At 33.9% G+C, this 12762-nt stretch overlaps 1 protein-coding gene across 1 annotated transcript in view; it reads right to left on the bottom strand.

Annotated features, from left to right (window-relative positions):
- LOC133177276 (uncharacterized) overlaps positions 1-12762 on the bottom strand; it is a 64513-nt gene that overhangs the window by 34331 nt on the left and 17420 nt on the right. Inside the window, exons 9-18 of the mRNA XM_061312343.1 lie at positions 11686-11745; positions 11054-11118; positions 10731-10839; positions 6987-7160; positions 6505-6689; positions 6235-6272; positions 5334-5476; positions 4708-4802; positions 647-687; positions 178-335 (exon numbers count right to left, since the gene is read on the bottom strand). Of these exons, the coding sequence (XP_061168327.1) occupies positions 178-335; positions 647-687; positions 4708-4802; positions 5334-5476; positions 6235-6272; positions 6505-6689; positions 6987-7160; positions 10731-10839; positions 11054-11118; positions 11686-11745 (1068 nt within the window). The remainder of the gene's footprint in view (positions 1-177; positions 336-646; positions 688-4707; positions 4803-5333; positions 5477-6234; positions 6273-6504; positions 6690-6986; positions 7161-10730; positions 10840-11053; positions 11119-11685; positions 11746-12762) is intronic.

Below are 12762 nucleotides of genomic sequence, written 5' to 3'. Positions count from 1 at the left end.
AAATGGTAAATATATAATATATACACAAAATTATAAAGTTAATCAATCTCTGCATGCCAAATATGATTTTTAACCTTGTTGAGTATAACCTTGACATGACATGATGGAAGTGACATTCTCCTTAGTGAAATAAATACCTCTGACTCCAGTTTTCACAATATTATCTGTAGTACTCACTTTACATTCCTGGATTTTCTCTGTTAGCTGGTTCTCAGCTCGCTGACGTTCCACCTCTAGTACTGCCTTCTCTGCCTCTAGGTCTTTCACTTTAGTTTGCTGGTTCTCAATATCTCTGTGTGCTTTCTCTACCTCATCTATCAATCCATTGACTTTACCTACAACATAAAAAAAAAAACTCTCATAAAGCTATCATAAATAGTTTGAATAGTACAAAAACTCAAGATCAAAAATGTATTCATTTCCTCTAAATTGCACAGAGTTGGTAACTGGGTTTTCTAAAATTAAATTTCCCCTTTTAAAATTACTTGCAACTAAGACTGTTTTCTAAGAAATTAATAGAGAGATTTTTTAGAGACTAATTTCTTGATAGTTTGAGGCCTAAGTTGTTGACTGAAAACAAACAAATCAGAACAAAATGCCCCTTGATTTCAATTTCTTGTGTCATAAAAGATTATATTTAACCAACCTTGTAGCTTTTTATTTTTCTCTGTTAGGTCTTTATTCAAACTGAAAAAAAAACATATATATATATATATATATATATATATATATATATATATATATATATATATATTTCAAACATTCTTTAATCAGTTTAATTACCCGGTAATTAAAATGATAAAGTCATGCATATTTCACCTACTTAATGTATTTCTCTCTTATATGCCATCATGCATTGCTATTAATGCATGTGTTTTGAGACATTAAATTCCCAAACATGCATTTATTCTTGAAAAACAAAAAAAAATTGACAAGAACATTTCTAGACTTCAAATCTTGGTTATCTTGTTGATATATTATAGAAACTCTTCTTTTTGACTACACACTGGGAATTAAAAATGACTTCAACCATTGATTTTCTTTCAACAAACCACAACAAAAATTAAGTATAAAATCTGTTTTAACTTCCTCCTATTAAAGACCCCTTTCACATGTTGAACAACAATTTTTTAGAATTCCTACTGTCTTTGAAACAATCTACTATTCCTTTTTTGCATTTGGTCAGCTTGCACTCTCCATTTCTTCTTCTTTTATATGGGATAATTCAAACACTGTAAGACCATTTTATGTGAGTCATACACAGCTCAGATGTTTCCTGTGATCAGCATTTGCTCCCTGTTTGTTCATGGTTTAATTGCTTGCATGATAAGGACAATGACGCTTTTTGCTATAATAGTGAAAACTGAAGGTGGACAGCTATGAAAATAAAGGATTTTTTCAAACCTCTTACGGAGAAAAATGGAAATCGGAAGAATAAAAAGAAAAATCATAAGGGTTGGCAGCTTTAGAACTGTATTGTACCATATAATACCATGTAAAAGATGCTATGTTTTCTAGTTCTGATGTCATTTCATTGTACTACCAGGAAATCTGTTGAATAAATATGCAAAAGTGACTCTTGTATCATGCATATAGAGTTCTTTTCAGCAATTGGCCATAACTGAAGTACTCCCATTGTTGAAACTTTTCAGAAATGAAAACAAACTTTAGTGCTTAAAATCATGCAACAGGCAATAAAAGAGAGGGCAGCTAAGCAAACTGTAAGGAAAATCACAATTATCTTCAAAAAGTAAATTAACTCAAAACACAGGTCTACAATAGTTTGACTTTAAATTATTTAAATCTTAATGAAACATTCTTACACCTGGTATTTTGTCAACTCAGCATTTTCAAAGTCTAACAATTAAGTACACTGGTGCATTAGATAAGATTAATCTTACTGTCAAAGACTTTACTTCTCTACATAAAATACACTTAAAAGATATTTTGTACAGTTGTTTATGGTATTTTCATTTTATCTCATTTAGCATGAAGAAAATCAGTTTCACAATGTTTCTTGTAAAGGTGTTCACTGAAGTTATTTCCCTTGTTAAATATGCCCTATTTATCCAAGACTTCTTATAAGGGAGGTCATTCTATAACAATCACAATTGTATGATTACCAAGCAATCACAGAACAGTCGTATGAATATTATCAGAGGTAATTGAATTTGGATATCTTTACAGTCGCAAAAAACTCAATCTCTTTATTTAAACAATAAAACCCTTTCTTTGCTCATACAGAAATTAATGTTGCGACAATGCAGAAAAAATAATGAACACATGCAAGCCCCTAAATTGAGAATGAGAACAGTAGCTATAGATCATCTCTGCTATATGAGACCATCTTGTTACCCTTTACTGGACACAGATTACTGTACATGTACATAATTTGGCGTATTCAAAATTTCGGGCAATCTCTGGGTATGGAGTTGTTGGCGTAATCATGAATTAGGACTTCATAAGTCCGTGCCATCTATTGTATCTATAAATGATTTCTTTGCGTTATTCATGAATTAGCGCATTGTTGTCTGCACCAAAGCCGCTAAAATATGAAGCCTGCTTTTTTAAGTACACATATAGTATTCTAAACATGTATATGCTAAAAATTGTGAAACTTAATAGAATATTCAACGTCCTTAACTAAATAATGAAACCAGAAGTCTCTGATGAGACTGCAGCTCTACTGGTCTGTACATATACATGTAACAAAGAAAAAGTAGCACTTGAATTTGAAACTTTGCAACATGCAGCAATAAATAGAATTTTGTATCTAAATGTAGTCTACTTGTGTGTCAAGTTATATTGAAAACTGTAGGAGGAGTAGCGTTTTAAAGGAATTTCACGGACATTTCTATTTTTAGTAACCATGGCAACACCAATCATTGAAATCAAAAACCAATGCTCTATATTATGTATCTTAGTGTAGTCTACTTGTGTGCCAAGTTATATTGAAATCAGACCCAAACTGTAGGAGGAGTAGCATTTCGAAAAATTGTTTACAGACAGACAGACAGCTAGACAGACAGACGACGGACACCTTACTATCGCATATAGCTCTTCTGGTCTCTGACCAGTAGAGCAAAAAATGAAAACAAATTTCCAGCCTAATTAGGGTCAAATATTACCAATATTAAATGATCCTACAAATGAAAAATGATGGTCAGCTGATAGTAATGTACATGAAATTTCATGAAGGAAAATTTAGCAAAATATCTTACACATCATAAATCACAATGCACAGTGTCTCCGACTCAAGAATTAAACAAGGCATTATCAGCTTCTGGTTTTGTTCACTTGACATCTCTAAATCCATCCACTGTGGTATACGAAAATGATGCGACATAGAAAATCCTTGCAATATATCTCAGCTTTAAATAGAAGTTCATAGAAGAATTCACCTATAAATTAATTTTAAATTCCATTCCTTGAAGAGCTAGTAGATGAAAGAAGTTGACAACAAGAAAGACCTTAATCAAGAATAATGTCAGGTGTGCATTTTTAAAATCAGACTTGCATCGATGTGTTGAAGTCAAAACCCAAAATAATTTAATTTTCAGGACAAAATTAAAGAAAAAAAGATAATCTGGCTCTGGATTCCAATTGTTCAGCTCAACAACACTTCCATATCAAAGAGAGTTCACACAATGTAAGCTATAAAATCCTAGCTCCATATTCTGCGTGTCTCACATAAAAAAACACAAAGTTTCTCTGAAGTCGTAAATTGTTATTCCCTTAAGTTCCCTGTCTTTGACAGTACGAAGTACGCAGAGACCTCCTCTTAACAACTCAAGCCTGCCTCTCTCCCTCACTATTGATTGGCTGATCTCGTTAAAGATGGACCAACTGTCATGTATCACAAAGATCTGAATCCCCATTCTGTTTATTTATTGTTAAATGAGGGACAACCAGCAACAGCTCTATCGAGGCCCCGTGACGTGCAGAAGAAATGATTCCAAATCCAATAAAGGCAAAATTTAATGCAATTCAGGGAAATTATTGTCTGTGTTGGAAGAGAAGAGAGGGACTTAGATCCCAGGCTATAACAATTAAGACTACAATTCTGACACAAACAATCCATTTCTGGCTCTTGTCTTTTCAAGTATAATTAAGTGTGCAACAATGAGTTGCATTAAATAATATCTAAAAGACATTCTTCTATAATTCCTACACAATAGTTACATTATAGAATGTTTCACAAGTCTGGCATAAAACTTGGGAACAAAATCCATAATTCTCACAGAACTAGACAGCTATATCAATCCAAAGAGGCCCAGCTTTTCTCAATACACAGGATTTTAGAATAGATCCAAAACTGATATTGACCTCCACAAAAATCTTATATCATAAATAATTGAACAGCTTTTTTCTCTTTTAATTATTAATTCTAAAGGTAACATTTGAATGCATCGGTGCAAAGTAAAATGAAACTTCAGTCCAAAATAGGGATTTACACAGATATTTATGTTGACCTTGTGGAAGATATTTGGTGGTGAATGCACGTACATCTTTTAATGTACACATAATCCATTTGTAGATTTCTAAAGATTTGGATTTGCAAAATAATTGTTGCCATAATAATGGATTAATGCATTTTTAAAAATAATTACTGCTAAATTGTATTGATAGAAACAATTGTTGCCATAATAATGGATTAATGCATTTTTAAAAATAATTACTGCTAAATTGTATTGATAGAAACATCACCTTTGTAGTTTATAGATTTCCAGCTTTAAAACTTTCTCGGCTCCCGATTTTTTGTTTTTATCCACAATGACAGCAGTTCTTTCCTTTCCTCTCAACTACAATATGAAAATATATATCTTTGTTTTCCTGTATAGTCTTTAGCATAACCAAAATATTAAAAAGAGCCAAATTTTGTAGCACCTGATTCATGGACAATTAAATTTTTTTTTTCAATCACTGCTTCTTTGTATTAATCAAAGTGCCTTATTTGACTCTAAAAGCTAGAGCTCTGACATATCTTTGTATAAAATGTTAATACAGTTTAGAAAAATCTTAAAGATTCATACAATAATATATAAATATTTTACTTTTATTCTATCTATCCAGGTTTGATCTAAACCTTATAGTTGTCCCTGACACATTCATTTCCTATACACTGGCCTAGTAAAATATATTCTATTTTCAAACTTGAAAGTCAGTTCTTCATGTTATAAATAAGAAATCTATAAAAACACTTGTCTCTTTCAGGAGTATTCCAACATTCCCATTTATTTAGAGTCAAAGAATTTGAAAACACAGACATGCCTTAAAAAACTCATTCAGGAGGAGAATTCATTAAGTTTAACAAATTGCTTGTAGGACCAGACCTTTCTCTCCATAAACTTGATGTGGGCTCTCTCCTGATCTATCTGGTCCTTTAGAATCAGGAGTCGTTTGTCTGTCACCGAGTCCCATGAGATTCTATTCTCCATCACATCATCAGCCGCATCCTTCAGAACAGCATTCTCTTCTGTTTGCCAAACAAAATGTATCAAATATCTAATAACAACTTAAGAATAACAAGAGGTCCATGGGTTACAATGCTTACCGAAAAATAAATATGCACATAAATAAAACCCATTGTAGTCTTCATTTTCAATTTCAAAAAATGTAATTTACAGAACATTGAAGTCAATTAAGTTGATCAAAATTGTAGTCTTGTACTGACAAGAGGAATTTTAAATGATCCACTCCCAAATTAATTAATATTGGTTATCTCCCTTATACACATAAAAGAATGTGGTCGTTCATTTGAACAAATTTGAATCCCTTCATATAAAGATGCTTTGTGGTATTTCAGTTGAAATTGGCCCAGTGTTTTCTGGAGAATTGGATAAGAATGTAAGATTAGAGATACATACTAGACAAACTGTTTAGAAAAGCTCATATGAGCTTCTGGCTCAAGTAAGCTAAAAATTGAGATTAAAAATTACGAATTTTACACAGATGAAAAATTACTGTAAACCAACTATTATTTGCGTCATCTTTTATTCGCGATTCGTCAGATTGAAATCAATCTGCTGCAATTTGTTTTTGTGACTTAGGCAACACCCTCTACAAATACAAAGCAAAATAAATGGTTCGCGGTGATAAATATTCGCAAATAAAAGTTCATCGCGAAATTCGCAAATATTTCTCGCACGCAAATAAAAGTTGGTATTGATATTTACTATTTCCTTGGAGTTTCAACATATGCCATCTTACATGGTATCTGAAAACTGGATTTACCTTTAAGCTTCTTCACTTTTTTCTTCTGGCTACATAACCTGTCAAAATGAAGAAAATTAAACCCATCCATGGGAAAAAGATGAACTAGATTCATCTGATGTCTACATTTTTTTTTCTAAGCTAGAGTGGTCAACTTGTGCAAATGTATACCTTTTTATCTACGTCAGTTCTGACTTAAGCTAGAGTGATCATCCTTTGTGCCAGTTTATTACCTTTCATCAATGTCTGTTTTGGTCTGAGCCAGAGTGGTCACCCTTTGGGTCAGTTTACCTTTTATCCACATCTGTCTTGGCTTGAGCGAGAGTGGTCACCCTTTGTGACAATTTAGACATTTGGTCCTCCACCTTCCTGACAAATTCTGAAGTAAAGGATCCATCCCCCGAGGCTCCCCCTGCCCCCAGAAATTCTCGGATCTCCTCCAGCAGGGTGTCTTGTTTATTCTGGTATTTCTCCATCTGTGTATATACATAAATTCAAAGAAACAAAAATAAGGCATACCTGTTAAGAAAGAGAGATTGAACCATTTGCCATTTAACTGCTATTTAAAATCGCCAACATAAATGCACTTCAACTTTTTTGTACAGATAACTTTGAACACTTTATATTTCACATCAAGAAAATATTACTGATAACAATTCCTTTATCTCAAACAAATTGCACTGGCCTCTGAACTGTAGAGAAATTAAGAATCGGCATGCATTAACAACCAAGACTTTTCTCTGACTTTATAACCCCTCTTGTGTTACACCTACAAATTTGGATACATCCATGGTGAGGTCGTCTTTCAGTGAAACAGAGTAAATACTGATGTTTGGATCACTCCCCTCCATGTCTTCACCATCCAAGGAAAACAAAGGAAAGATCTGGTCCATTTCATCTATTTCTTTCTCACACAAGGGAGAGGGCATGTGATCCCCACTCTCCAACTATCAAAAATAAGAACAAGTGAAAAGCTGTCAATCTGATAGCAAACCAGGTGTTATTTTATGTGAACAGTATTAGTATTTCTCGCATGAATTATAAATCCTTATATTCTGAAAACTGTAGGAAGTGACACATTCACAATGTTAATGTACCCTGAGAACATGTTTTGCATAAAAATGACCAATTTCAGCATGTGGTATATTTCCCATAAATGACCAATAATCAAAATCCAAGTACTATGAAAGTGTCTGATGTATGTACAATTGATCTTCAATATAAGCAAGGTGATTTGTGAAAAACTGATGCCCCCATATGGCAGCTCATGGGAAAGGTATAAGTTTCTCAAATGCTCAAATGAAAGTCAAACTCCAAGGTCAAGAGATCAAAACTGTTGTTACACAAAGATAGGTCTTGTCACAAGGAATACGCCTGTAAAATATGAAAGCCCTTGCAGGAACCATTCAGAAATTATAATCAAGGTCAAAGTTTTTCAAAAGTAGGTCAAACTCTGAGCTCAAAGTCATGAGGTAAGAAAATATTGGTACTTATGAAAAGGTCTTGTCACAATGAATACATCCATGAAATATGTAAGCCCTAGCATCAAATGTTCAAAAGATATGGCCAAGGTTGTTAAAGTTTTTACAAAAGTAGGTCAAACTTCAAGGTCAAGGTCAAAATTGTTTGTACCCAAGGGTAGGTATTATTACATGGAATACAAATGCAATATATATACAGTAAAATTTGTCTAATCCGGACTCTGAGTACTTCAGAATTTTGTCCAGTTCGACTAAAAATTTTAGTCCCATGCACTTCTTAAACAAATGTATTATAAAAATTCTGTGTAGTCTGGATAGTGTCTATTCTGTATTCTGAACGGCCATATTGGTCACAACTGCTCATAATTAACGGTAATTAGCCCCACAAAATTACCCGAGTCACCTCAATGCAATTAACTGATTAACACCTGCTAATGTGTGTTTACATTAGTGTCATGAAACGAACTGAAATGTGGCGGTAACACTGCCCACTTAAAGAAATAAATGGTCAAATTACAAGTAAATAAAACAAGATGTGTTTGTGAAACATTGATGCCCCCGTATGGCAGCTCATGGTGAAGGTTAAAGTTTCTCAAATGCAAGTCAAAATCCAGGCCAAAAGATAAAAAATGTTAAATTTGAAAGCCCTAGCTGCAACTGTTCAAAAGTTATGGTGAAGGTTAAAGTTTTTTAAAAGTAAGTAAAACATCAAGGTCAAGGTCAAAGTTGTTGGTATCCAAAGGAAGGTCTTGTCACAAGGATTACATATGTAAAGTATGAAAGCCCTAGCACCAACCATTCAAAAGTTATGGACAAGGTTAAAGTTTTTCAAAAGTAGGTCAAACTCCTATGTCAAGGTCAAAGTGGTTGGTATTCAAAGAAAAATCTTGTCACAAGGATTACATATGTGAAGTATGAAAGCCCTAGCACCAACCATTCAAAAATTATGGCGAAGGTTAAAGTTTTTTAAAAGTAAGTAAAACATCAAGGTCAAAGGGTCAAAGCGGTTGGTATCCAAAGGAAGGTGATGTCACAAGGATTACATATGTGAAGTATGAAATCCCTAACATCAACCATTCAAAAGTTATGGCCAAGGTTAAAGTTTTTCAAAAGTAGGTCAAACTCCTAGGTCAAGGTCAAAAGGTCAAAGTGATTGATATCCAGAGGAAGGTCTTGTCACAAGGAATACACATGTGAAGTATGAAACCCCAAGCACCAACTGTTCAAAAGTTATTGCCAAGGTTAGAGTTTTTCAAAAGTAGGTCAAACTCCAAGGTCAACGTCAAAAGGTCAAAGTTGTTGGTATCCAAAGGAAGGCCTTGTCACAAAGAATACACATGTAAGTGAAGTTTGAAACCCCAAGCAACAACTGTTCAGAAGTTATGGCCAAGGTTAAAGTCTCATAAAATTTTGCAAAAGTGGGTCAAACTCCAAGGTCAAGGTCAAAAGGTCAAATATTATGGTACCCAAAGAAAGGTCTTGTCATAAGGAATACACATGTGAAATATGAAAGTCATAGCTCCAACCAATCAAAAGTTATGGGCAAGGTTAAAGTTGACAACAGACAAACAGATAAACAGACAAACAGATAAACAGACAAACAGACAGACAGGACAAAAACAATATACCCCCGGGATCTTTCAATCCGGGGGCATAAAAAAGTACTTACTCATTTAACTTGCTTATGCCTCCATATCAGTATAACATTAAATCAATGACAATATAGGTACACGATTTATAAATCAAAATAAAAATCGGGATCCAAACTCAAACGACTCATTTCAAACCGGCACCACAACATTGGGGGGAAGACATAAATGTTTATATAAAAATTAAAATGTCGATTCAGTAATCATCAGATCGTAAATAATTGTGTTCATGGTTATGTTGAACGCACCTTTTGATTTGCAAAACCCGCATCTGATAAATACGTGTCTGTAGATTTTGACATTTCACGTTGAAAGTCTAGAACTTTGTGAACGAAAAGAAAAATTGACAGTAAGTGACGCTTTACTTTTGAATAATTTCTAGACTCCAAAAATATCGAATGAAGTTATCATTTATAAATGCACAAAAAAAAATGACTAAGTTCAACAGCTGGTATCAAAAATCAAAATCCAAGTAATATGCACATCTCTGACATATATACAATTGATATGCAAAAACAAGAGGCCCAGGGGCCACATCGCTCACCTGAGCACTATGGCTAGGAAAAAGCAGAAATCAGTTCAGTCTTGAAAGGTTGAAAAGTTTAAATAAAAAAGTGGTTCCGGGGGGGGGGGGGGGGGGGGGGGGGGGGGGGGGGGAGGGGGTGTCATGATTTGAACAAACTTGAATCTATACTACCTGAGGATGCTTCCATGTAAATATGACCAATCATGGCTTTGCTGTTCTTGAGAAGAAGATTTTTAAAGATTTTTCCTATATATTCCTATGTAAATCTTTGATCGCCCATTGTGGCCCCACCCGACCCCCGGGGGTCATGATTTGAACAAACTTGAATCTACACTACCTGAGGATGCTTCCACATAAGTTTCATATTTTCAAGCACAGTGGTTCTTGAGAAGAAGATTTTTTAATGATGCCATTAATTTTTCACAAATTCTTAATTATCTCCCCTTGGAAGAAGGTGTGGCCCTTCATTTGAACAAACTTGAATCCCCTTTATCCAAGGATACTTTGTGGCAAGTTTGGTTGAAATTGGTCCAGTGGTTCTTGAGAAGAAGATGAAAATGTGAAAAGTTTACAACAACAACGACGACGACGACAACAACAACGACAGACAACGGACAAATTTTGATCAGAAAAGCTCACTTGAGCCTTTGGCTCAGGTGAGCTAATAAAAAAAAGTTCCCATCTTGAAAACTGTAGTAGGAGTTATCTAGACAAATGATGTACCATTTAGGCAGCCACCAGCCCACCAATTTCACCATTTCATAAACAAGATTTATCCTACAGAAAACCCTGGAGATAAAAATAAACACCAATGGTACACAAAGTCTGTTTTATACAACATATGATCTCAATGTTACTTACCATTCCTTTCAATTCCATACAGATGGAGCTGTTCTTCTTGATTGGGGTACTACAGGGAAACCTTGTAAAATGGTCCTCCTTCTCTCTGTATTCAGTGGACTGTTTAAGGCTGGTAAAAAAACAAACAAAATCACTAACACATCAGAAGAATAAACAAACAAGTCCCCAGCTCAATACAAATTGTGAAAAATATATAAAGATAAGTTTTTTAAAAATCCTTTTTCAGAGCTTTGAACAATATCAAAAACTAGAACAGACTTCTTGTGGAGTAAAATACAAGTATTCTTTTTTCCCTGATTGAATGAAAATAAGTATAACTTAACCTTATAAAGGCTTCATTAGACTGGTTGAGCTTAGATTGAAGGTCTGTGTTCTCCACTTTCAGTTCCTATAAAAATACATATTACAGTATTTATACATTCTCAAGAATTTGGAGAGAAGTCTACTATGATTTTTAAAACATTACTTCTACATTTTTGAAAGGAAAAATTTTTTGCAATAACTCAAAAATAAAATTTCTTTCTTTTTCTTCAACTGAATTCACTGCCACTTTTCAGACAAACTTTGAGGGCATGCAAACCTAAACGAAATACATGTACAGTAAAACTTGTCTAATTCGAACACAATTGGTTCCAAAGAATTTGGCCACATTAGACAACATGTAGGATTAGACAACATTTTAAACAATGAAATTTACTGAAAGGGACTTCATGTTTAGATCGTATTAGGCAAGATTCCGGAATACACAGCATCCAGATTAGACAAGTTTCACTGTACTGTCAGCTTGAGAATTAAGCTTGTCAGCTTATTGGAATTTTTTTTTTTACTTTATATTTACATAACTACAGGTCAATATACTGATTTTGTCAAGGAAAACAAAATTCTGATCAAGGTCATCCCCATAAAGACACAATTGATCTTGACAGAAATGTCTATGGTATTTGAGCCCCCACACCTGAACAGTGTTTGACAAATAAAGCAGCTGGTTCTGTTGATTCTTCAGCTCCTCAAACCTCTGGAAAAAAGTAAAAATTACTGTTTTTATACAAATTTGTCACAAGCACTATGCTCTAGCCTATTTTCAAACTGAATGACCTGTAGTAAGAATTGCTGTCATTTTTTTTTCAATCTGGACTAATATTATATGTGAGCAATCATAAATAAAGCATAATATTGTCTCTATCTCAAATCCACGAACTCATTCAAAGTTAAATGCTTAAAAATTATAGTAGTATTAAAATAACAAGAGATGATTGTGAAACAGTTATGAACCACCCCCCCCCCCCCCCCCCCAAATAATTGAAATTTTTCTAAATCCAAGGGGCATAACTCTGTCAAAAATTGCTCAATCATACCCAAAACGCAACTTAACCTAGATAATTTTGTGATAAATCTGTATAACCAATTCTCATTTCAGAGCAAAGAAAATGAACGGAAACTGCAAATAATTTGAATTTTTCTAAGTCCATGGGGCATAATTCTGTCAAAAAATGCTCGATCGTACCCAAAACAGAACTTGACCTAGATATTCTTATGATAAATTTGTATACCAAATTTCATTTCATTATGTGCAACCTCTGCTTAGAAAATGAACAGAAACTGCTAATAATTGGAATTTTTCTAAGTCCATGGGGCATAACTCTGTCAAAAAATGCTCGATCGTAATCAAATCAGAACCTGACCTAGATATTCTTATGATAAATCTGTATAGCAAATTTCATTTTAGTTTGTGCAACCTCTGTGGAGAAAATGAACGGAAACTGCAAACAATTGTAATTTTTTTAAGTCCAAGGGGCATAACTCTGTCAAAAATTGCTCAAAACAGAGCTAGACCTAGATATTCTTATGATAAATCTGTATACCAAATTTCATTTCTGAATCAGTATGTGCAACTTCTGCGGCGAAAATGAACGGAAACTGTTGGTGGACCAACAGACAGACAGATCAATCGACAGACAGCAGCAAAGCAATATGCCCTCCCTTCTTCGAAGAAGGGCATAATAAAATTAAAACCAAATTACCGGTATTAAAT

Source organism: Saccostrea echinata, unplaced genomic scaffold, assembly GCF_033153115.1.
Source record: "Saccostrea echinata isolate AGI-Se365-2 ecotype Australia unplaced genomic scaffold, CSIRO_AGI_Sech_v1 ptg000113l, whole genome shotgun sequence".
Lineage (NCBI taxonomy): Eukaryota > Metazoa > Mollusca > Bivalvia > Ostreida > Ostreidae > Saccostrea > Saccostrea echinata.
The sequence above is the reverse complement of the archived record's forward strand: the minus strand, read 5'-3'. Positions and strand labels throughout refer to the sequence as shown.